We start from the raw sequence: 25,877 nt of genomic DNA, 5'->3' as shown, positions 1-25,877 counted from the left end.
TGCACATTGGTTTGTTCAGATGTCCTTGGCCAAAGAAGTCCTTGTTGCCCACTCCTGGGCAGCCAGCTGGACCCTGGCTGGCATCAGCCACCTCCACACAACAGACTGCAGTTTGACTGCCCTGCTGTGTGTAAAAGCACTGTAGCCTCCTCAAGAAGGGATGGGGATGCTTAAAAGTATAAGACATTTGCTCAGTACCCATAACTGTGAAGGGAAGATCCTTTTGAGGTCCCAATGCCCCTCTGCAAAGACCATCCTTCTGCACTGCCAGAGCGTGCGTGTCTGTGCCTCTGTGCAGGTGTGCAGCATGCATTTACCTCCTGGGCAATGAGGAGGAGGAGGAGGAGGAGTTGGGGATTGCTCAAGTGGTGGTGGCGGGGTGAGGTGGTGCTGAGTCAGGCACTAACACACCTGCCTGCCTGCTCTCGGCAGCTTAAAGCACGAGAAGCTGCCTGGCTGAGACTCCTCTGTACCCATCCACTGCCACGTTTCGCACCTGGCTCGGACGTGGAAAGGACCACGATGGGGCTGTTCTACAGTAAGAGCCAGGTAAGAAAAGGAAAGAGGAGGCTCTGCAATGAACTGTGCAGGCAGCCACTTGGCGGTGGAGGGGACCTGCTGTGGGAGATGGTGTTCCATCTCCTGTATCTTCACCTCTGAGATTTCTTCTTCAGCACCAAGGCTGAGAGCAAAGTGGGTCTTCTGCCCAGATTTTGTGCCTAATTAGTGTTTTGGCCTTCAGGAATGCAAGTTTAATGCTGCAGTAATTTAATTATTTTGAAAATCTCCAATTAAAAAAAAAAAAGTTGGGTTTTTTTGTACATTGCTGTTGTCTTTGCTTCCATCTAATTGGGCTAGGCAAAACAACCCACGGAGGAAAAATAAGGAGGTATCACTAATGTCAATGAGTGCATGGGGAAAGCCAGGAAACTAATATCATGTGAGGTGTTAAATATAGCTCTCAAAAATTGTGGGAGGTTTTGGGCATAAGGGAATGAATGGTGACACATTGTTATATATTGATCTACTGATTTGTTGCAGTGATATTCCTTGCTCTATAGATAGCGTGCATGAACAGTCTCTTATGTGTGTTTGTTGCATCACTACATAGTTTTGCTTTTTCTTTTTTGATCCTCTTGGTTGTTGTTTTTTTTTTTTTTTTCTTTGTGGTTTTCAGGCTTTTTTGAGGGTTTTTTTTTGTTAGGTTGGGGGGGGGTGGTGTCATTTAGAGCATTAAATGTACAGTTTTTCTCTTTTTATTCCTTTAAAAAAGACAATTATCTAGGGAACAAAGTACCTCACCTTCAGACCCCATAGTTTTGATGAAGTACCATGTTTGTCTGATCCTTGCTTAGGATGAGAGATGATGACAAAATCAAACCAGTTTCCTGGCAGGTTTGTTAAATGTTATTTTGATAACCACTTAGGTTTATGTGGTTTCCCAAGATTTCCATTGGTACTTTCCTGAGACCTTTGCTTAAAGGAAGATTGGATGAGCTGGATTATTCAGAGAGAAATAATTACAGAGTTGTTGCTTTCACTCCCCCCCTTCTGAGAAGTTTGGGATAGGCCTCTGGAAGACACTTTTCAGGTCCTCATTATCTGAGAGCCAGCACTGCTCTACGTCAAACATAACAATGGAGTTATATGGCTGTAAACCAGCTGACGAGCAGCATCGTTACACCATGATATTGTTACTAATTCCTGCCCTGCTAGATTGTCTGCTGTTTGTTGTGAAATACAGTGGATATATATGACATCCTTTGAATTTGCACAGATCAAGATGTGTGTCAGCTGTATTAATAACGCAGCAAGGCTCACTATCATACGTTTCTCTTTAATTGGGTTATAAGAGCCAGGCACCTCAAGTTGAGGGTTACCACAAGTTTTCTCAGAATGGAAAATGAAGGATATCAGAGGTTTGGTCTGTGATTGAATGTACATTTTGAGTCTCTGGCCACACCTGGCTGCAAACCTTCTGGGAAGAAGGAGAAGACAAGGCACAAGGAAGAAACCCAGTTTAGAAATGTTTTGGATGGTTGGAATTGAAACACTTAATTCAATGTTATCTCTGACTATGCTTCCGTTTTTTCTCTCTGCATGCTCATCCCACGCATTTTGTATGATGTTCAACAGACAGAAGCGTCTCCATGCAACTTGCTCACCGTAAAAATCATACGGATGAAAAATGCCAGGAAAGCAGACTTGTGTGAGTATCTTTGCTATACCCCTGGAGCATCTACATGCTTGTAAAACTACTCGGAATATAATGAAGTATCACAAATGCTACAGAGTATTTACAAAAAAAAAAGAGAAGACGTGTGACTGTGGTATGCTGAAGATGAGGTAGCATAGTCAGCAGCTGTTATTTATTCTTACATCTTTGCCAGTGTAATGCTGAAGTCAAGCCACCAGTTGTAGTTCAGAAGACGTTTGCACAGAATGCATAAAATGTTTCACATCTGAATCTACAAAGAAAGGGGTTTTTTATTCACAGGGAAGGCTGCAATCAGAAGTTTAGATGGGGCACTTCCTTCTGTGGTTCCTTCTTACTGTAATGTCCACCCTGTGCATCCCTGGGCCTATCACAGAATATTTTATGTGAGCTCAGGACTGAATACTTGACATCTCTCATGGACTGTCAAATTTGATTCAGCTATAGGAACAGCTATGTTTCAAAACTTAGTTGAGGGCTGTTAGCTTTTTCAATTCTTAATTATTTTTTATAAAATCCCCAGGAATGATAGTTACATAAAAGTTTATTAATAAATAAATAAATATCTGAACTGCAAAGCACTAGAAAAAAAGGTATGAATGACAACCACTTCCAATCTGAGGAGATGGCTGAGTGTCTTGCATTTATTCATTTATACAAATAAGAAGGTCTGAATCCAGCAAGTCCAGCAAGTTTCTACAGGAACCAGACCAAGATAAATTTGTTCACTTAAAATGATGCAAGACAAGACATTTGTTTGGGCCTTTCTAAAGTGATTTGCTTTGAGTTCTGCTATAGTTTCTCTAAAGACCAAAGGTATGTGAAGAAGAGTTTCTCATTCTGATTTTTATTGAAGATGTTTGTTGTTGCTGAATGTCCGTATGAGACTTCCCACTGGACTACTTCTAAAGTGCAGAAAGCAGATTTGAAGCTCAGTTATAGGCTGGAGAGAAATCCCTTGCTACAGCTAAAACCTATTTCAAGGTACAGACGTGCACTCTGAACTGGAGGAAAGAGGTGTGGAAAACTACAGCCCTTAGATATCTCCCCACATAATAACATTCTATTAAACCATCTGCATGATAATGACATTACCAAACTTCCTCTCCACCTTTTTCTCATCTAGATCAATGCTTTTTATTTTTTGTCTCGAAACTATTTTCATCCTGAAGGGAGTTTCCTATGTTTTGATGCTGTCCTTCCCAATACTAGAAAGTTTCTAGGGCGTGAGACAGGTACTGAAATGCTCAGGCATTTCTGCTTCCCAATCCAAGACACATCCCACCAGCCCGTAAAGCTGCTTACAGGAGCAGTTTGAATGATGGAGGTGCTTTTGGAGCGTGGCACACGGTCTGGAGCAGCAGTAAAGCCACAGCACAGGCTTTCCAGGCTGTGGTTGTTCGGACTTATGCCATGAAGCGTATACTGGATGTTGCCTGCAAAACAGAATGATACCACCAACATTGCCAAGCTATCATGTTTGAAATGGTAGTATCAGTCAAGATATTCAGGGAAAAAAATCTGCACAAGCAAAACAAAACCAATACTTGCAAAAGGTGAATGCTTTGCTTGGTGTGTACTTCCATCACAGGAAAGAAAATCATACTAGTCATGGCACTGACTTGCTTACGCTTAATTGTTGAATCTGGTTTTGATTGGCAGCTGTTTAATTCCAGTAACATTTGATTTTGCTGAGCATAAAATATGTCAGTTGCATTTATCAGAAAGATCTGCTTTTAAACCATTTCAGGAGGTAGTTTTCTATGTAGCCAGACCTGTAGAAGTCACATATTTCAATGACACACTCTTTATCATATAAAATAAACTCATATTTAAAATGTTTTAATAAGTTAATTTAGCCTCTGGTTAAACTCACTGGCAATGTAAAAGCCAGTGCAAATTGCATGTTGGTAACTGTATGTGACTTTCACCGAGAAGCAGCAAAATGGGAGGCTTAAGATAAAAATGTACCATTTGTACAAAATTTTGCTGGTTTGTGTGTAAAACTGGGGGAATATTGTTGAGTTGTTTCAGTCATCTTTACAGTTCCCTAGAGATTAGCTTGACACAGCCTTAGCAAACCCAGAAGCATGTGGACCTCCATCACCAGTGATGTAGACTTCTTTACAGTACCATTTTCCTAACACTGATTTTTTTCCCCTCATTCTTCCTTTTCCCAGCTGTTTTTATCACTCCCCTTTTCCTGCAGTCTTTTCTAGATAGAATTAAGTTGGCGTGTCACCTATTTCTCAATCATCTTATATATTTTTAACATTTTAAATCAGCTCCTTCTATCTCTCACCAGTTGTGCCCATCCTTTTGTTTCCAAAGTAAATACCATTTTCTTACTTTCTCCTCTCAAGATCCTTTCTTGCACTAGGTTGCTGTAGAGGTTTTTGGATCACTTTGCTTAATAGTTATCTAGTGTTCAGAAGGTCTCCCAACCTGGTGCCCCAGGTTAACTTAATTATTGGTCTATCTGCTCCATTTTCCAGGTAATGGAGATGGGAAAACTAATCCATAACAATAGACTGTCAAAACCTCACTAACATCTCCCATGGAATAGGTAATACAAGACCTTTAGTGGAAGTTCAGTGCATAAGATAGTATTTTTATCTAAGACAATTTAAATTGTTCCATTCTGCTTTTTACACCCTGAATCTTTTTAATGCACCCTTGTGCTACTCTGTCTCTTCTTCTCTCTGATCCATCAGTGTGTAAATTATAACACTAATTTCCACTTGTTTTGATGCATATCTGTTATCATTGATACCACCTGTGAATTTAGTGCCTTGATTGTGTTCTCCACATTACCCCTTCCTGCTGAGCACACCCACATCCCCATCAGGCTCATTGGGGCTCTTGATATTCCTGGACCTGTGAACACTCGACAGTTCCCAGATTTGCGTGTCCCATCTGCATCCTGACTCCTTAATGGGGTGAGACTTGGATGTGCACCAATCCAACCCACCCTTAAAAACAGGGCTTTCTCTGCAGAGAATTTAAAATTTGAAACTCAGTCTCTCACAGTCCTTTGGCAACCACCATAGCTCCAGAACAAATATAAGGAGCTGACTTTTCACAGCATGTGGTTCATCTCAGGAACTCGCCACAGCAGGAGATCATGGATGCCAAAAGTTTATTTGGGTTCCAGGCAGAGACTGGACAAGTTCATAGAAGAAAAATCTGGTGAAGGTTGTCTTAGGAAGTATCTTAATATTAAATTGTGAGGGCTGAGAGTGCATTATATGATGCTTGTCCTCCTACACTCTTCCTTAGACAACCGCCACAGAATGTGGGACATATTCTCCTCTGGCGCTGATGTTCATCCCTAACAGGACTGAAGATCCTTACCAAAAAAAGGTGAAGGGGCTAAAGAACAAGATATTGGAGAGAAACAAAATCATTAAGTGGAATTAACAAATGAAAAAGAAAACAAAGCAGACTGTTAAGGGTTAAACAAAAGGTAAAAATAGGCAAGTGGATGGGGACATTGAGCTGAGCAATTTTAAGCCATCATCCCCTGTTTCCTGAAAACATCCAAGAGCCCTCAGTAGACATTGCCTGTGGGTCCTGGGTTAAATGGACCTTGATTGGTGTAGAGTTAAAATATTCTTCAATATTCTCTTAGTAGTTTTGAAGCTTTTATGGAGGTTGTGGGGGGTTTGGTGTTTTTGTTTGTTTGTTTGTTTTTTAATTAGGCTTGTTAATTTTTGAAACTTCCAAGTTTTGGACTTCTTTTATAGAAGATATATTACTTTGGGTACAATATTTTATAAAATTATTAAGTATGTTTTACAGTTTTATAAAAAAATGCATTTTATGGCATTGCAGTAGCAGTTCTGCCATATATGAGACCAATTCATGGAAAGGCCCTTGAGATCCTGAAAAGAAATATAGCCAGTGAAATACATTATTGTTTGAGGAACTATGGTCCAATGTGATACTTATTGCAGGAACCCGCAGACTTCCTCTGGTGTTTTGTTCTTGCACTTTTGTTATTGTTTCATTGTTATTTATTACTTACTTCACTGTGTTTAAGCAGTTGCAATCACGTACCAACAGCCTATTGTTCTAGGTGCTGCTTGAAATCTCGTTATAAAATAAGAAGATGTGGACTGGTAAAGGACAAGAAGGGAGAAAACAGGGAAAAAAAGCAAGGTTATTTAGCAACATTGCAGCAAATGGCTGTTTTAAGGAGGGATGTAAATGATACTAGTGTTACTGTTTTAGGGATACTTGTAGGGTGCTCCACCCAATGTGAAGAGCAGGGTGTGAGAAAGTGTGAAAGCTTTTTATTGAAGTCTAGCTATTAGGAGATTAATGTTGAATGCTCCCTGGAGGCAGGAACTGATCTCCCAGGACTGAGTGAATTCTGATAGTCTGACTGTGAAGGGCATTGAGAAGGAAGATGTTTACTTTCACAGAAGTAACCCACATGCTTGTTTAAAAAAAGAATATAAATAGTTCCAATGATCTAAATTATCTAATATTCTGCACTCTAGAAAACAGCAATGCCTGCCTGCCACCCACCCTGAGCCAGGTATCTGCTCAGCTCCACAGTGTGGGAGGAAGAAGAAAAATGCTTTTTTCAGCTGGTGGTGATAGTTTTTATTTTGTGACATGGATGGGTCCAAGTGAGGGGAGACATGATCAAAGACATGATCTGGGCAAACAGTGTTTGAGACCACATTCTTGGTTTGGATCCCTTCAGCACAATAAGAAAAACTATACCCTAACAGTCATGAAAAAACCCTACCCCCCAGAAATAGCCTCAATGTGAGTGCTTAAAGGCAGTCCAAGAGCAGGAGGATGTTCAGGTTTCTGCCCGGGTTACATGTGGGCTGGAGGTTGCATCTTAGCATCCAAAAAGGAGGCAGAATTAAGATTAAAAATTTTTGGTTTAGCCCCGTTTGAATTTGAGCTGTCTATGAGACAGGTGAGATCTTTAGCTCGAGCCAGAACAGCTGGTGCACTGCTCTTGTCCGGGGTGCAGTGTGGTGCTGGGGCTATGGTGTTTCTGAGCATGGATCATGTCACTGTAATGCTTTTAATGGTAAAACACAATTAAGATCCAGTCCTGCTGCTGTCCTGGAAGATAATTAGGAACTTAGTGTAATAACTGGACGAAGAGACCATGCTGTCATAAATACCCGCCACACCTGCTTTTGGCAGGATATTGCCCCACAGTGATACTACAGCTGCCACCCCAAACATGTTTGACGGCTGCTCACGTGTCATGGTCCAGGGGAGGAACACAACAGGTTGCTGCTGTGAAGCTCTGCTGTGCGTACCATGTGTGAGCATAATCGCTGCAGTTAGGTGGTGGTTAGGCTTACGTACAAGGGTAATAATAATTTGCTTGCACGTGGTAGGCAATGGGAGCCTCGTATGTGTATGTGAAGAGGCATGTGATACAAGGCAATGGGATATTGCAGCATGACCGACCAGCTTGGGCACAGGATATGCTGTGGAGTTCCAGTTCTCACATCTGCTTGTGCCTGGAGCTGGTCGGGCAGAATATGGGCCTGAGGTATCTGAGATGGGTAAAAAAGGTTCCTGGGTGTTGTAAGTGCCTCTGTTATAACACCTGGAAAATACTTAATGAACAAGAGGCAATTAGGTTTCAGAGGACACCTCTGAAGTACAAAAGGCGTCACCAAACATGTTTTGCAGATGGGAAGAGGGAAGCACACTTGTTTAGTGGCTGTGCCAGTAGTGCCCCAGAGAAAGTCAGAGATCTGAAATGAGAAGTCAGAGCTCTGCTGTCTGACAAGTAGTTATTTCTTAAAGGCATATGATATAGTGCAGTAACAGACAGTGATAGCTTGCAGAAAAGAAAAATATTGGTGGACTTTCGAAGTAATACTTTATTCTTCACAGCAGACCTAGTCAGGCATGTATTGCTATTTGGGAAATGAAATAAACTTTGGATTGCTCACAAATTTATGGACTTTGGTCCTTCTGATCCGCCTCCTAGTAGGGACAAGAGCTGACAGCAGTCTGTGCTAACACAAATTTGGACTTCCCAAGAGCCAAAAAGGATTTTCATATAGACATTTCCTGTATACACACAAAAATTTGGGAGTGATTGGGAGTGTTAGAAAGTCAGGCAATTTCTATGCATTTTGATTTTTTTTGTTGTTTTTTTTTAGCATTTATATATCTTTGCATATACCACAACTACCTTCATCAGTCAAAGTTACTCTTTTTTTTGTTCAGAGTTACTCGAAGATGACTTAAGTTTCAGGGGAGTCAGGAAAAAAATGTGGTGGCTTTGTTAATTCTTCAGTTACACATAGAGTGCGATGAAGGGCCGAGTCAATTATTCTCTTTCCCAAAGTCAGGTCTACCAGTAACACTAAGTGGGACAAGGCTAAGTCTAGTCAGATGAAGGTGTGTCTGCTATGCAATGGCAGGAATGATCAAGTAGGTGGTGTTACAAATAGAGGAAATACAATGCTAATGATGGGATTGTCATTTAGGGGCAATACTCCCCCATGCTATCTTTGGCACTTGTATGGGTTGTTGTACTTAACTAACAGATTGTATTCTGTAGGGTCATCATCCCTGACTTTTGATTGTGGGTCCACAGGATTATTAATCTCATGATTCACGTTTGCCTTTTATTTCTTAATAACTATGACAAAATGTATTTGCAGGCAGATTATTCTGACCTCAGAATGAAAGTGCTTGTTGAAGATGTAAGCACTGCAGGCTGCTGCTAACCACTGTTTCATACTGAAGCTTTGTTTCTGAACATCCTTCACCTACGATGGGGCTCAGGTGGGAAGCCAAACTTTACAACTGGCCTCTTCATCTGGGAAAGGAAAATGAAAATACTAAAATTCATAGGTGAACTTTATGACCTGAACACACCTCTAATTGAAACAGCAAAGCCAAAGCAATGCAATCTTGTGCAAAGAAGCAATGTCATCTTCCTCTGTGCTGGGAAGCACAGACAAGCTTTCACCTGCCCATCAAGTGTTGCAAATACCTTTATTCCTCTCTGGCTGAGGCACAGAGATACAGGTGAAAATAGTGGCATTAAGCAATATTTTTTATACAGCTTTACTGGTGAAAACTCTCCCTCAGGACAGCTGCTTCTGAAGCCGAATGTTACACCATCAGACTGTTCAACATTTCAACACTTTTCTTGTATGTGCTCATTTTAATCCACTTCATAGAAGATTAAATGCAATTAATCTTCTACACAGATGATAAATTTATTTTTCTTGAAAAGTTTTTTCTTAACTTTTTTTTCTTGAAAAGCTCTGTTGTTGAGCTTTATGGTGTACATGTGTGTGTTGCCTCCTTTAACTTTCCAAAAGGGAAGAAAGCATACTGAGATCAAGTGCCTTGGTGGAAGACCTGCCTTCTGTGACAGCAATGGGGCTTCATGGGAACCTTCAGTGAAGCAAGCTCCTGTTGGCACGGTGTTGGCAGCCAGATGTGCTACAGAAAAGAAAGGATGCTCCAAAAAGTAGACAAGATGGAACTTACAGCTAGAGCTACCCCAGAAAGGTTAAGGCATGTCCATGCCTAACTGTGGAAGCCCACTGTGTATGAGCTGGGCTCTGTCTGTCCAGCAGCCCCCATCAATAAATGTTATCTGCTCTGTGTTCCTGACAGGCAGCTGAATCATCAGTAGTGCTCCGCCCTGTGAGGCACGTGCGCGCGTGTGTGTGTGCGCGCGCGCGCATGCCCCTGTCCATATGGGTGGCTCGTCAGTGTTAAAACCTTTGAAGTCTGATATATATAGATAGTCTATGTATCTCTTTGAAAAGGAATGCAATATAACTGCATATTTTGAATGTTTATTGTTTTCCCAGCAATTAAAGAAGTAATTCTCAAGAAGAGCAAACTTCCAGGCTTTCACAAAGAGTAAAGCAAGCTGGTTGTCTAGCACTGGCTTCATGGCACTTTAGCTAGCTAGCATCCTGGCTTGTGTTCTGCATACTGTCCTGTGTACAGAGCTTAAAAATTCATACAGTGCAACACCTTATGGGGTACTAGATGTGTTTCACTGGTCCATTACTTTCACACTTTCCCTCTCTTCAACAGTAACCCAGTCGGACTGCTACGTGAGCTTAAGCCTGCCGACAGCTTCAGTGCAGCATTTCCGCACCAAAACGATCCAGAATAGCAAGAACCCAACGTGGAATGAAACCTTCCACTTCACGATTCAGAGCCAGGTTAAGGTACGGTGGCTATCCCCAACAGGTATTCTTACCAGATATCAAACCTACTGTATAGACCTCCCACACTGTGGGTCTCTGAGTTCCCTTATGAAGTATTCACACTCTCTTACTGTAGTTATTTAGCTTTCAATGGTTGGACAGAACTGTATCTTCCCGAACAGTCAACTGACTGTAGAGTGCAACTGCAAAATTTCTATTTTACTCTTGCCTTTCATTTGCTTTCATTCTCGAACTTCTTTCCCAAATTCCTTTAGCTAAATTGAAATATCTGTGGCATCTATGTTTGTCAAACCTTATACAATCTATTTTTTGTTTTTGATTCCAGAACATTCTGGAGCTGAAAGTTTGTGATGAGGACAATGTAACTCAAGATGACCATCTCCTCACTGTATTCTTTGACGTCTCCAAAATCCAGCTTGGAGAAAACATTCAGCTGTGTTTCCAGCTGAATCCACAGGTATGGACAAAATTCAAGGACAAAGCTAAGGGGATGAGGTCAGGTAAGAATGTGGCTATCTCATCTTTCCTCTTGTGTATCCCATATACAAACCTTTCTTACTGCCCATTTAGCCATCTGAGTATGTCCATCTGTTTCAGGGGTTGATATCCACTGTTGCTTCTGTAATTACTGCAATTTTTGGGTGTTGTTTCTACAGACAGAGCTGGCCAACATTATTGGACTTGATTGTCTGGTTGCTGTCCTTGATGTCAAAATATTGAGAGTTTACCCCAACAGTCTTGGGCGTCCCTTTGCAGTTGGAGCTGGTGGTTCTGAGCTGTACATTATGTTCTGCTAATATAAAAGTAATGATCTACAGTCATAAGCTTGCACATCCAATTTTCATAAGTGAGTTTTTCAGCAGGTCTTGATTTCATAAGGTTGAGACAACTTTATACTGAAGCTTTAAGGACAGTGTTTAGGCCTAGAAATACTTTACTTCAGTGAATGCTGCTTTGATTTGATATCTGTTTTGGAAAGGCTGGCTCTCCATGCTGTATTTTCATTAGTGCTCACACTAGGGGCCAACAAGATAACGGGAGTTGCACCAAAACCTGTGAAGGAGGAAGGAAATCTCAGGGGAAGGGAATTACAAAAGACAAAAATGAAGACTAAGCATGCAATGAGTCTACACCTGCAGACTCCACCAAACCAAAGTACACCCTCCAGAACACCCTGGACTTCATATACCCAAGTGTGCCACCATATTAATGTGCCACCAGGCCCATCTGCACAGGCTGTGGGTAAGGGCTGGGAGAGGGGCAGGGTGATTTGGACACCCCAGAGAAATCCAGCTTTGCTCATGCTGAGGATTAGTGGGGAGCGCTGAGAGCTTGTGGTGGAGGAAGGGAAAGGGGAATTGAAGGTGGCCTGTGAAACAGTGAGGGGTGAACCTATGATTGCAGAAAGTGGGAGAAACCACCAAGAGGCCCTGCAGTGTATACTACAGTTGGCCTGCAAGGTCTAAAGTAGGAGTCTGCTAAAATAACAGATATGACATTAGAAGGATGCAACGCTAGAAGTATGGTGGATAGGACATGAAGAAAATCAAATCTGTTGCATGCGCAGTAACAAAAGGTGGACACGGGCTTATAGAATCTCCTGAAGAGCACAGATTCCTATAGGGTTTCTCTCTTCACAGGAGAATCAACCTGCAGTGACTGCCTTCATTTATTTTTTCAGGGAAAAGAGGAGCTGGAGGTTGAATTCACAATGGAGAGCAGGTGCGTAAGGTCAAATAGGCAATCAATAGAAACGTAAACCAGAGACAAAATGTTACTGACATAAAATATCAATTTACACTTGCAGCCCCCTAACAGTGTCACCATCAGAATAAAGCAGAAGGGAACTTTGGTGTTCATGAAATGCTTGTGTAGGGCATTTAATGGAGAAGGGGTGCAAGGCAGTGCATGATGTACATGCATCCAGACACACAGAGAAGCTAGCACAGATGCTGATGGGAGGAGCATAGAGATGCCCTTGAATGCTGCTGCTCACCAGGCTGCAAAGGGCATTCTGCACAGGAGGAAGTTTTAAGTTTCAAACCCCTCTTGCTCCTTACTGTGGGATCCCAGATATTTGCTTTGTCATAAGAATGTGGGAAAATTATACTTGGAATTTGTTTTAATTGTGGGACTAGGTTAAAAAAAATTTTTTTGCTGTGTTTCTAAGCTGACTGTGCAGTTAATGGAGAGAATGGGCATGTAAATCAGTCCTAGTGCTGTTAGTTGATTTTTAAGGTAAAAGGTAATATTTTTTCCTTTTTTTGTTATGGTATGTTGGATGAATTCACCAGCTCTGATCCCCCAGGTTTGAACTGAGCAATAAGGAGCAATAGTGTAATTATGCCATCCCTCTATAAATTTGCTTCAGTGTATCAGAAAACAATCCTGTCTGACACAGTGAGGAGCTCCTCTGCTCAGCATATCTCTGTAAATAGTTCAAAGTTCAGACTCGAGCCTGTGAGAGGCAAATTGGATTGAATGTCCAGTTAGAATTTCTGATGTTGTTTGCCCATGCTTCCTGTCCAAAGATGGACTTTAAAGATAAAGATAATGAAATAATTATTAAAGAAGAGTTTAAAAAAAACCCCAATCAACCAACCAATGAAAAAAACAAAAAAAGGAGAGTGCTGGTTTTGAATTGATTGTTTTCCATTTTGTCTTTTAGTCCAGATCCTCCTGAAAACATTGTTACTAATGGAGTTCTAGTGGTAAGTTTTATTTCATAATCCTTTCCCTGCCATACAACAATGCTTATTGCAAAGCTAGTGTTAAAGGTACTGGGAAGTTGCTCCATATGGTGGCACGAAGGCATCGGCTGAGAGGCAGGCTAAAGCTGGTGTCGGCGTTGGCTTTCCCACGCGGTCCCCACTAGTGACTCACACTGGGAGAGGCTGCAGCTGTGAAAGCTGTGAGCTGCTGCCAGCGCTCGTCTCTGCACAAACTGAGTTGGGCTTAGGCGGACAACGTCCCTCCTGGCCAGGGAGAACCGGGCTGAGCATCCTGCCCTGCACCCCTTCCCCTGTGGCTGATCCTCCCCCATGCCCTTGCAGGACTGCTTCCCTAGGCAGGAGCGAGCAGATCCCTTCTCTTTCCTCGTCTCTGCATGAGCTGTTATTTCCCATGTGGAAACCCAATGCCACCTCCTTAGACCTGGTAGAGGGGTTATAGGCTGGCACCATCTAGCCGCCAAGGTGTGCGCCCCGAGCCCCTGCGCCCCGCACTTGCCTGAGGGACAGGCTGAGGCAGAAGCCTGCTGACAGCGAATGCCTTTTTCATTTTCCCTGGTTGTCTCTTACAGTCCCGTGAGGTTTCGTGTTTGGAGGTGCAGGTGAACGGTGGGAAGCTGAGGAAGGACAGTACAGGTGAGCCTTTTGCTGACTTACGGAGCAAATCTGGATGCCACTTTATGGCAAAAGTGCTCAGTGTTTTATGCTTGAACGCCCTGGTTTAAAGTTATTTAAGATGCAAGACAAAGCCCCACAGATGTTAGTGGCCTCTGGAGGGGGCTGTAGTTGGTAAAAAATATACTTCTTACAAGTTTTTTTTAGGAGTAACAATATAAAACATGCCACTAGGTGAAACATGAGACACACGGTATATTACCAAAGACATTTATTGCACATTTTAAGCAGTGCATCACTACCGTGTTGAGTCCATGCTTGTGGACCTATGTATCTCCTATGCAATTTTTAAAACATCACACTCTGACATCTCCTGAAGGCCCCAATCCAGCAAACTGCTTTAGCACGTGGATAATCCAATTGAACTCAATTGTCACAGTGAAGGAGTTTGCTAGATGGGGTTGAAAATGCTTGAGTGGGATAATTCTTTTGAAGGCTGACTATATACCTTTGAGTGTTTGAGTTTACAGAGTGTGTTTCACCTTGAACCTGGGTTTATACCATTCTATATAAAGACCATTTGTCAATTACTTGAAGAGACATATCTGGGGCTTATTACCTGAAGGCCAAAACCACCAGACATTATTTTTGTAAGTGTTAGAAATTCTTTCAAAAGAAATATTACAGGTTGAAGTAAAGGGAAACCTGATAGAGGGACTGACATTTTACTGGTTCCAGAGAGAACTGTGCTCTGCTATGAAAAAAAAAAAAATCTTTCTCCCAAAAGCCTGAAATTTTCGAAATACCTTATTATTATACCAGAATAATATTTTAGTACCACATACTGTCTTATTGCTGAGGTACTTTGAAAATGTCAGAATTTTAGTAGAGACCGTTTTTTTCCCAAAAACCTGTTATCAGCTGTGAATCATTATCTAATGAATAGTGGTAGTCTCAGCAATCATAGTATATATGGAAGTGCAGTGGTAATACAGCAGCAGTTACTATATGGCATGTTCTGTACACGAGCTCTAAATCCGAAATTTGGGTATCAAAATGAAGTCATTACTTAAGAAAAACATATATTACGTTACTGTGCAAAGAAACAAACTACATTTTTTAAGAACTTAAGTTTGAAACCCCTTTGCTTCAGAGAGAAAGTTTGCATTAACTGTGGATGGGTCGTATGAAGGAACCCAGACCCACACGCTGAGCTCCTGCCTCTGCGCGACCTCCCCGGCCAGGTTCCACTACATCAAGTATAATCAGTCGGCGCTCACCGTGGCTCTACCGCGGAGGAGGCGGCTCAGCAGGGTACGTGATTACCACTAACATGTAGCTGGCTCTTTGCTGTGTATTTCTTTGGGGACCTCTAAGTCATGAGTGTGTGTGCAGGTCTGTGTATGCAGGGAATTGGTAAGTGCATGTAAGTGAGGCAGGGGAGATTGCTTTTACCTCTTGTTTCCCCCTTTTTGTATAACAGCTAACTGTCATTTTTTTTTACCCTTTTTTCTAGTCTATATCAAGTCAAAATGAAAGGGATATGAATGAGTCTGTGACTCTAGCTCTGAACTTGCTTCCTATACAAGAGAAAATAACAATAGCAGAGGTGAGAACAAGTCTTTCTCAATAAAAACCAGCCCAACTCACATGCAGTTTGGTGGGTGATAGGAGTCTTATAGTTCAGTGATTCAGTTCCTGTCAGACATGACACATGCTACAGTGTAAGGTGTGAATTACAGTCACTCTGCAACCATGCAATATTTTTTTTTCTTTTGTTCTGCGTATGGTTCCAGGCATGCCGTTCAACCCTGTTCTGAGTTTAAAATAATTTCCTCAGGACATATCTACTATGTTGATCAACACAGTATGCAAGCTAACAGTGGTGGATAGGGAAAGCCTGAAGCAGAAGATAAAACAGAGAACATCCATATGCCTGTGGTTCAGAAGCCCAGCTTTCATTGACCTTCCCAGAAAATGAAGGTTAAACTAGGTGTTCAGCTATGAAAAGCTGAGGGGCCCTAAGCCCACCTGGCTTGGGTGAATGGCCCACTCCTATGCAACCCAGACTGTACTGGAGCTCGTTATATCCCTCACAATGCAGACCATTACTGGCCAGATTCTGCAGCTGCGTTGCTGACTGCAAAGATAGTGAAACTCAGCCCATAGATGTAGTGGGGGAGGAAGGTGTAGGATTAATGACCTGAGCATGCTTACACTGTTTGTATTGCGATTTTCAGGACAGGACAATTGACTTGTACACAAAGGCAAATGACTGGTAAGTGAGTCTCCAGCAAGACCTGATCGTGTAACTGGGAGACATTTGCACCTACACAAAGCTCATTTGAAATCATCAGGGTTCCATGCAGGCTCAGTTGTAAGCAGAAGTTTGTTCAACTTTGGGTTGCAGGCTTTTGTTTGCCAGGTTCTCCTTTTTAGTGATAAAGAATTAAATCATCGGTCCCCTTTCCTCCAAGTTTCCAAGCTGTTAGTGCAGCTCAGTAAATAGCTCTCAGTTTGTGTGCACTATTATGCCCACAAATGGAGAGAGCAGCTCCACAAAGAAATAATATTTCTGTATTATACAAACAAAATAACACCAAGGCATGGTAGCTGTTTCCCTAATCAACTGCAGCGCCTGTTGACAGCGGTTATCTAGTTACAGGCACATATGGCAGGCACTACTGAAACTTGAAAAACGAATTTTATGAGCAAATAAAACCAGAAGTGTGTTGTAGAAACATTGTTACCATACCAGGACAGTATGTCATGTTCTGCTCTGCCTTCCCATTTGCATTCTTGTCAGCAGCTACCGCAATTAGCAGAGGCCTGTCTGTGGTGTTGCTCTTTCTCATTTATTACATTATACTGTCCACAAACTGGTCTGTAAACATGCACAAGCATAGCTGGAGTTGGCCACAGTGAATAATAATATAATAATATTTGCACCCTGGTCTCAGGACTCAGGGTCTGTGTTTCAGGCCAAGAAACCTAGATGCCCGCCTGGGGTTTGACCTGTGCACTGACGAACAGGATTTCCTGCAAAACCGTAAGAAGGTGGTTGCTGCTGCACTGAAGGAAGTTCTTCATCTGGAGGAAGATCTGCAGGAGCATGAGGTAACCAGGAAAGGCACTGCTGGGGGATGTTTCTCTCTCCTTTTCCTCAAGCCTGGAGATGAGGAGTGATTTCTCATTTCCATCTGGATGAGGACTGAGGACCTCTGTCAGCAGCTCCTCCTCCAGGGCGCTGTTTGTAGCCAGGGTGATCTCAGCTGGAGAGCTCAACAGTCTGTCTGTATAAGCAAAGTCTCTATTTCCACTTGGATTTCAAGTGAATCATTTGGAGGAACTGCAAACCAATGAGTTTGGCCTGTGTTTCTTAAAAATCCTTCCTGAAGTGCCAAAATCTTTTAGTATACCCCACAGGGATGTCCAGCAACTTGTATTATTTATAACTCATAGAGCTATGTTGCTTTATCTCTAATCTATGCATTTATTTTACTATTGTCTAGATGTTGCTTTTTCATGCCTGTCTTCTTTTGACACGATGTGCCTTAGTGACACTTCTCCACCTATGCTTTCTGCCCTTTTTTGTGTTGAACAGGTGCCTATAGTGGCTGTGACCACAGCAGGATGTGGGATAAGAGCACTCACTGCCATGTATGGCAGCATTCTGGGTCTTCAGAAGTTGCGTGTTCTGGATTGCGTTTCATACATCAGTGGCTCATCTGGCACAACATGGTGAGGAGTCATTTTGATACTGTTGTTTGGATCTTGTTGTGTTAAGCAAAACCCACACTTTGTCTAGGGTTTTAGATCTCTGCAAGGGTAAAAGGGGTCTACTGAGTTACCGCTTCCATCTTTGGTCTATGAAAGGCCTATTGTGCATCATACATTTAGTATCACTGAAGTAACTTATCCCTAACCAAAAGAGGAGACGTTATTGGAAGTGCAAACATCCTTAATCCTATGCAAAATGAACCTTTATGGTTATTTACTGTTGGACAGAAACAGCACAGACAGCTGGTGTAGCTACTTCTGTTGGATCCAGATTAAGGGATTTTTGACTGATTGCCTTTAGACTTGCATTTCTGTTCACAGTAAGCTCAAAGATGAGAGTAACCTAAAGATAAAACAATAAGTGCCCAAAGCTCTGTAAAGTATATCCTCTGAGTTTCAAATGCATTGTCTTAATTTCTTTCTGCTTTCCATCATGTTTCCTGCCTGCAGGACCATGACAAAACTGTATGAAGATGCTGATTGGTCACGTAAGGATCTTGGAGAAAAAATTATCGAAGCTCGGAAGCAAGCAGCCAAGTGCAAGATGGGGGCTTTTTGCTTGAGAAGTCTGAGGAATTATTACAGAGAGCTGAGCCAAAGGACCCAAGCAGGACACAAGACATCTTTTATTGATCTGTGGGGGCTCATGATTGAATCCATGTTAAATGATGGGGTAATGTCTATACATCTTCTCATAAAGTTGGTGACTTGATCTTTATGACCAGTATGAGAAATTAAAACCCTAGGAAGAGACACCTGGCCAATAACAATGTACTTGGTGTGTAGGCAGAACACCACTTATTTACATTAAAGACTTGGAGATATAGTGTATGTCTACACTGAAGCCTAAAGTGTGTTTGAATGTAACATAGAAATGCTCAGACTAGCTCTACAGTAACCATCATGCTAATTAACATTGTAGCTGACCAAGAAACTTTGGAGATTCTTAGGTGTTTTTTATGGTCCCGTGCTTTTCTGTCTCCGCTGCTGCAATATTTACACAAGCGGCAGTGATACCTTGAATGTACTGCAGATGTACCCCAGATGTAGTTACTGCATTTTGTGATTTGGTGATGAGAAAGTATATAGATCCAGAGCTCTGAGGCATCTTAGCTACAGAAGCTGTGATTTTCCAAGTGCCTTTCAGCTACTTTGATCTCTCAGGGCCTCCTGTTCCTAATTTTGTTGTAATGACACAAGCAAAACTTTCCATGTAAACTAGCAGAGTGATGATAGCTGGAGAAAAAGCTATTTTATTTTAAATCCTGTAAACGTGGTTTATATTTTGTCTAGGTGAAACAGATAAAATTAAATATTCTCATTTCATATCATATTTCACATTGTGTTTCTGGCCTCAATGCTACAGAGCAAAATTTGCTACAATTTAATTTGGCTGAAGTACATTCAAAATCTCCATTTCATGTATAAGGTGAGTTGTTAGTATTGGACAGTTCAAGGATTTTTCCCCTGTGGATGTTAACTTTCAATATGGTTTTCAAAAAAAATCTTGACTAGAAGGGTCATTACATGCTGCCTTGATGAACTCATATGTTTAACAAATGAAGTGTGTGATAAAAGCTGAATTACCCAGATCTGCCCTATTTTTCACTTACATGTAGCAATGCAAAATTAGAATAGCATGTGAAGCAACTCATTACTGTCATTGCGTATTGAATGTAGAACACGCCCAGTTATCTTAACAACAATTATTCCTGTTCCCACGATTTTCTTGCCTTCTGTCATTCAAGCACATGGAAGTAAATTTAGAAGGAAATTCAGGACAATTATATCCCATATTCAGAATTTATAAGCTGATGTCTTTAAGGAACTGATTAACCGTTAACTTATTTTTCCACCCCCCAAATCCAGAAATGCCACCACAGACTTTCTGATCAACGTTGGGCAGTGAATCAGGGTCAGAACCCGCTGCCCATCTACCTTGCCCTCAATGTCAAGGACAAAGTTGCCACGAAAGATTTTAGAGGTAATGTTTCATTTCTGGAAAAAGACCTATGTTGTTATTTCAGGATATACACCGTGGGGATACTGTAAATAATGACGAATTGTTTTAAATTCTCACTCCAAGCCAGGAGAAGTCCTGTTCAGAGCTAGAAAGAGTAACTGGGCAGCCACAGGATAGACAGCAACAGTTTAGTGTTTTGTAAGATCTCCTGGCATGTAAGTATGCATATTCAGACATTAACTTCAGACTAATAAACCAACACAGATCTGTGACAATATCTCAGAAATGTTATGAATTCTTAAAGGAAGTGATTCATAGGAGCTTTAAGTTTGCTTAATGTATGTTTTTCATGGTTGGCTAAAGGCAGTAAAAGCAATAGAAGTCAATCTGTGTTTTAGTCCACCTTCCATGAGAAAACTTCCCACTTGCTAGATAAAAAAAAAAAGAGGAATTTAAATTTTCCCTTAGCCCTGCCATTGTTCTTTCACAAAACTGTAGACAGTGCGATAGTTGATTCAGAGGTGTCTGTCAGCAGGGTTTGCTCAGGGCACTAAGCTGGCTGCTAAGCCAGCTCACCTGTGAGGGCTGATGCCTGAAAGATCTTTTACATGTCTGGTGACTTGACCATTTTTAGCAGCAGAGCTAACATTGTTGGTGTGTGTTTTGGCAGAGTGGGTGGAGTTCACGCCATACGAGGTGGGCTTCCTGAAGTATGGTGCCTTCATTCGTGCGGAGGATTTTGGCAGTGAGTTCTTCATGGGTCGCCTGATGAAGAAGCTCCCTGAGTCCCGGATCTGTTTCATGCAAGGTGACTCACCTGCCTGGGGGAGTGACAAGAATTTAATACAAATGCTAATGAGTCTGGAAATTAGTCCCCAGCAACCTGTTGTTCTGCATGTGGCAGCAGAGGTACTGGGTCATGTCAGAAACGGTTCAGTATCTCAGCCAGCTGAAATAAAGCATGTCTCCTGAAACTCACTCAACTGCCCAGCTAGCAGAGGTGGTGTTATCATTTGGACTAAGATAAAATGAAACTAAAATGACAAATAAGTTGTTATGTACCTTTGTGAGTGCTTTTGAAGCATGACCATTTCCTGTAGCTTGCGAAACATTTTGAAAGTTGGAAATCTATGAGACTTTGTGGAGGCTGAAGGAAATGTTGAGAAGCGATAAATACAGCAAGAAACAGGGGAATCAGGGAAGGAACTGGCTGAGAATATTTCTCTATCAAAGGAAAAAGGAAATGGAAATAGGAAAATGACAATGCAAAATTTCTCAAAAACAAAAAAAAAATTGTCCCAGGTAAAACATGGTGGAAGTAAAAATAATTTGAAATTTCTTCTGAAATAAGTTTGCCTTCTAACTCAACTCTACCACCGAAATAGGTGTCTGGGCTTATGCAAAAATTGGATAGAAATGTGAAAATGTAGAGAAGAGCTGTGGCAGGAAGAGAAGGCAGTTTTTAACTTTTCCTTGTGTTTATCTCAGTACTACTTATTATACCTTTCCCACTTCCTAGGAATGTGGAGTAGTATCTTCTCTAAAAACCTCTTGGATGCCTGGCATGCAGCTGACAATTCAGAGGACTTCTGGCACAGGTGGACCCAAGACAAAGTGACTGAAATAGGTAAGTCTCAAGTACCCTATGACTTATTGCCTCCTTCCTCTAGGCCCCTCTGATATGGTAGGTGTGCTCACATTTCTCACGTTTTGAGTTTTTCTGTCAGCCTAGTACTCTCAGCCTCTGGGTGTGGGAAGCACAGGGAAAATAAAATAAAGTGATTTGATGTAAGCGAAGCACTGGCTATTCAGTAAAATAGTGAGATTGTTACTAGAAGGAAAGACACCATCAGACAGATCATGATGGAAAGGAGATAGGGATGGATACATAGGTGGTCCCTAAACTGTTCTGTTAAAACACTTGGAAAGAACTGTCAAAGCCTCATGTCAACTATTTGTCAGCCAGACAGAAGCTTGAGCACTTCTTCGTCCAATATCTGTTTGTCCTGCATAGCGCATCCCTCCCTCAAAATCTGACTAAATTGAAAGATTTAGTAGAGGTCAAAGGAAGTCAATGGACTGGAGCTCTATTACATGAGCAGAGGGAGGCAGCTGTGTACTGAAACACCATTCCTTGAAAACACTCATGAGCATCTTCATGTAAAAATTCAAGAAAAGCCAGTGATTTCATAGTGAACAGACTTGGGTCAGGATTCTGTAGGCTATGTTTTTGGGAAAAAAAACCCTTATGTTTGTTTTTATATAAATAATTTGCAAGTTTGTGTTGAATTCAGCTGGCCAAACCCAAACCAAACTGAACAAATTGTTTTTTAAAGGTAAAACTATTTAATTTAAAAATAAAACATCCAAATGTTTCTTTTTATTTTATAAATAAGCTTTGAATTTCAGTTTTAACCTACATGGAATCTAAAAGCAGTAATCCCCTCAATTACATAAATAAAATTATTTTCCCTGTTTTTGTTTGCTTGGAAAAATTAATTCAATGCGTACCAAGATTGCATTGTTTTATGAGAAAAATGCTCCTTTAGTCAGACATGGCCAACCAAGGTTTAGAAAACAAAAGTAATTTTATTTTTTGTCAAGAGATTGACAGGAACTCACTGCAGACCATAGGGAAAAATAATGCAATGCTCAAGTGCTGTGAACACATGATTACTGTCGGTATAGAAAAGTTGCTGACCCTTTTTCCTCTTTGTGCCTAGCCTCCTCTCAACTGTGGTTATAATTCAATTGCATGTCATTTATGCCATGTATCTCCAGAGGAACAACCGGACTTGCCTGAGAAGCCATACGAGATGGCTACATGCATGTTCACTCCTACGAGTGGCCTCTCCACGGCTCTCCGGGATATTCTGACAGACCGCCCTGCAGTCTCCAAGTACCACAACTTCCTGAGGGGCTTCCAGATGCACAACGAGTACATCCAGCAGGAGCATTTCGCAAAATGGAAAGGTGTGGGCAGCACTCCTGCCTGTGTGTCTCAGCAGTCATTGGGCAGGCACAGGGGCTAGGCTATAACAAGGGGTGTTTATACATCCTGAAGGGGAATGAGTGGGTTTTGTTGTTAGTGCTTGCTGAGAGGAGAGGAGGGAGAACAAAGTAACTCCTCACATCTTTCACTTCCAGTAACACAACTGTTCAATCTTTGGGTTGTTTGGTACTGGAAGTCCTCACTGGGATGGGGCTTTGCCCATATGGAAAACCTGCCACAGGTTTGGTGCAGTTCATGGGTTTGGAAAGACAAACAAAATGAGTGGAAAGGTTGAAGGGAGCTTTAGAATTGCTGCATACTATCCTAAAGCAAAGGGAAAATCCTGGATGGGAGGGTAGCTTGTCTTCCTTTTGCTTTCTAACTTGACAGATGTCTTTCTGCAGTTTGCCAATAGCTCTGAATCTTTTTCTCTTTAGACACTTTGCTAGACACCTCTCCTAATGACCTGAGAGTCAACTCAGAGCACCTGGAGTTTGTGGATGCAGCTTTCTTCTTTGAAACCAGCTGCCCACCACTTATGAGACCAGAGAGAAAAGTGGATGTCATCATACACTTAAATTACACCGGTGGATCGCAGACCTTGGTGAGAAGTCGCAAAACTGTCTTTGTTTAGTAATGGCTTTTCCTTTGCTTTCCACAACTTTCAGACCGGTGTCTGTAAAACGTGAAACTTAGTGGAATTTAGTAACATGGAGTTTCCAAACCTTAGAAGAAGAATAGAAATTCCCAGAGGCGAAAATATATCTATTTTTCTCAAAACACTTTTGAAATAGTCCTAAGTGCTTCACTAGTGACATACAGAGTGGCACAGTGAAGTTATGATGGCTGAGCTACAACTTCCATTACAATTATATGTAAGATTTTTATAGCACAAATATAGCTGGAAAAACTTTGTCTCTGACTCAGATGTTGAATTTAATCTGAATTTTCCTTAAACATATAAAATTTTATTTGTTTTTATATTTTAATATGTGATTTTCTAACTGTCCAAGAACAACCAAGCAAGTGAAGAATTTCTTCATCTTTATTTTTGTCTCTTTTAGTAAATACAATTTTTCTCTTTTTATAGTGGGCTTGAAGCAAGCTGTCAAATGCATTTGCTATGTTTTCAGAAATCTCATTTGGTTAAAATGGTTATATATATTTTAAAAGTGTAAAAATACCACATAAAAATACAGATTTAGACTTCCAAATATATACTTGTAATTGTAAACATGTCCCTGAAGGGAACCACAGAAAACACAAAGTTTCTGTCATTTTCTCAAGTGGTTGCTGTTCTTACACTCTGATGCCACGTTAAAACAAAAATTGTCTCTGTACTGTAGCTGAGAAAGAGCATATGTAATAACTTTCACTACATTTATTTCTTGTAATCGGAAGTCTTTTGGAAATATTTAATTTGAACAAACTGAGGTGGTACTTCAGTGTTTTGTTCGATAATTTAATAAAATTGGTCATCACAAATGAGCTTTCTGATGAATGCTTTTAGTGCTGTATTTTAAGACCTTAAAATATGTTAGCTTGAAATCTCATATTATTTCTAAAATTCAAAGTTGTAGAAATGGGTAAGTTAGTCTCAAAACCCTGCTAAAGTCTATTGAGGTCAACTCACAAGTTATACTGCTATATAAACTTGATAGAATTATACTGCTAAATAAATTGCTATAACTTGACTGTGAATCTCACTGTCTTGGGCCACAGATTTAGTTTTGTTTAGATCTAAATTTTTCTGACTTATTTCTCCTTTAATTAATGATGCTTTATAAAACTCTTTGAATTAATCTGTTCTGTACCTAAATCATATTCCTGTTTTAGAGATGTGCCTTGGTAGATGTTTAAGCCCTCTTTATGATCTTGATATTGGATGTTTTCCTGTAAGACTATTTTCAAATAGGTCCTCAGGCAACAGAAGAACAGTCCCTGGGGTTGCAGGTACTCACATTATTGCCAGATGTCCAGTGCTATCAGTCCATTTTGTGCAACTTGGCATGAATTACTGGGCTTTGGCAGCAGCCTGATCTTGGGTATCTTTTCCATTCCTTACTCTGCTGCTGTTGGTTGATGACCAGCCCCTGGAGCAGGCTTGCAGATACTTCTCGGAGCAGGGAATTCCGTTTCCCAGCATTGGGCTGAAGGATGACGAGAAGAATCTGAAAGAGTGCTACATGTTTGATGGTGCAGACACCCCGGGAGCTCCTCTGCTGCTCTATTTTCCTCTAGTGAATGACACCTTCCAAAGATATGTAGCACCTGGTAAGTTAACAGTGCCCAGCTAATTTTATTGACCAATGAACTTTCTTACTCCCTGGGTGTTTTTTCCTCATCCCAAAACAAAAATCCTTTGTTTGCTTGTTTCTACTAGCAAATACATTGCAAACTGGGATGACATAAACTATTTGCAAAAACAGGTGAAATCTTGTGCATAATTTTAGTTTGAGGCTTGGTGCAATTCAGTGAAAGAGGAAACATGTTCCTGAAGTAGAGGAACTAATTTCTTTGTGTGATCTCCAAAAGTTTACTTTAGGGTGTAGAACAAAGCATAGTTTTCAGATTATGTATTTTTATGACAGTCAGATCTAAGGCAGAATTACCTGCACAGTATAGAATGGTTTGATGGAGGGCCACTGTGCTTTCTATTTGGGCTGTTTAATGTGTTGGTTGTATATGCTGGAAAATCAAAAAAATAGTACATAAAGTCTTACAGTCACAGTGTCCTTTTGGACCAATATTTGAGATGCAGGGTTGGTTTTTGTTATGATTTCCAAGGCTATTAATATTCTGCTTCCTCCTGTCCTATACATCGCTTTATTCCTTTTACCATTAGTACATGTTCTACTCAAGAACCTGCAGGGTAAGACAAGCACCCGTGACTGCATAAACCGGCATGCCATGAGCTGGCCAGTAGAAGGCGCTGGCTGCAATGGAATGATGTTTAGTGACACTATTTTTTTTTTTAATTCCAGCAGGCTTTGCTCAGAAGTAGATTTTTCAGAGATCATAGCACTACACTTGTCTTCATAGCAATCGCATCTGTGACCTCCTCAAATTATTCTTGATGTAGTCTGTCAGAGTACTGTAATTCCCTGGGACTATACAAACACCACCTTCTTTTCCCTTGACAGGCATGTCACGTAGTGCTGCGGAAATGGAACTGGGCAAAGTTGATATCTCCAGTTTCTGCTCTCCATACTCAACGAGGGAGGTCTCGCTAAAAGCAGAAGATTTCAACAAGCTCCTGAAGCTGACTAATTACAACATCATGAATAATGAGAACATGATTCTTCAGGCCTTGCGCATGGCTGTGGCACGGAAGAAACAAGCTCCGAGCCAGCCAGTGTCACAAGCACAGTCCTCTGCTTGA

The 25,877-nt window shown here is 41.2% G+C and overlaps 1 protein-coding gene across 1 annotated transcript; it reads left to right on the top strand.

Moving 5' to 3' along the window:
- The first annotated feature begins 522 nt into the window (after positions 1–522).
- On the top strand, positions 523–25,877 carry LOC104029348 (cytosolic phospholipase A2 epsilon). Its single transcript, XM_009480664.2, has 20 exons — positions 523–549; positions 2,137–2,209; positions 10,280–10,416; positions 10,742–10,873; positions 12,098–12,138; positions 13,085–13,127; positions 13,718–13,781; positions 14,914–15,074; positions 15,277–15,369; positions 16,001–16,038; positions 16,721–16,877; positions 17,365–17,501; positions 17,991–18,213; positions 19,410–19,524; positions 20,174–20,311; positions 21,023–21,130; positions 22,285–22,476; positions 22,933–23,099; positions 24,586–24,769; positions 25,639–25,877. Exons 1-20 carry the CDS (start codon positions 523–525, stop codon positions 25,875–25,877), a joined length of 2,469 nt encoding a protein of 822 aa, XP_009478939.2.

The sequence above is a fragment of the Pelecanus crispus genome, chromosome 6 (assembly GCF_030463565.1).
Source record: "Pelecanus crispus isolate bPelCri1 chromosome 6, bPelCri1.pri, whole genome shotgun sequence".
In the NCBI taxonomy this organism is placed as follows: Eukaryota; Metazoa; Chordata; class Aves; order Pelecaniformes; family Pelecanidae; genus Pelecanus; species Pelecanus crispus.
Note: the sequence above shows the minus strand (reverse complement) of the source record. Positions and strands in the feature narration are given on the sequence as shown.

Excerpts from the sequence above, each read along its gene's own strand:
- LOC104029348 (XM_009480664.2), top strand. The coding sequence starts at position 523 with ATGGGGCTGTTCTACAGTAAGAGCCAG. Across the intron at positions 16,878-17,364 it reads AAGATCTGCAGGAGCATGAG|GTGCCTATAGTGGCTGTGAC; the intron begins GTAACCAGGAAA and ends TGTGTTGAACAG. Across the intron at positions 21,131-22,284 it reads AGACAAAGTGACTGAAATAG|AGGAACAACCGGACTTGCCT; the intron begins GTAAGTCTCAAG and ends ATGTATCTCCAG.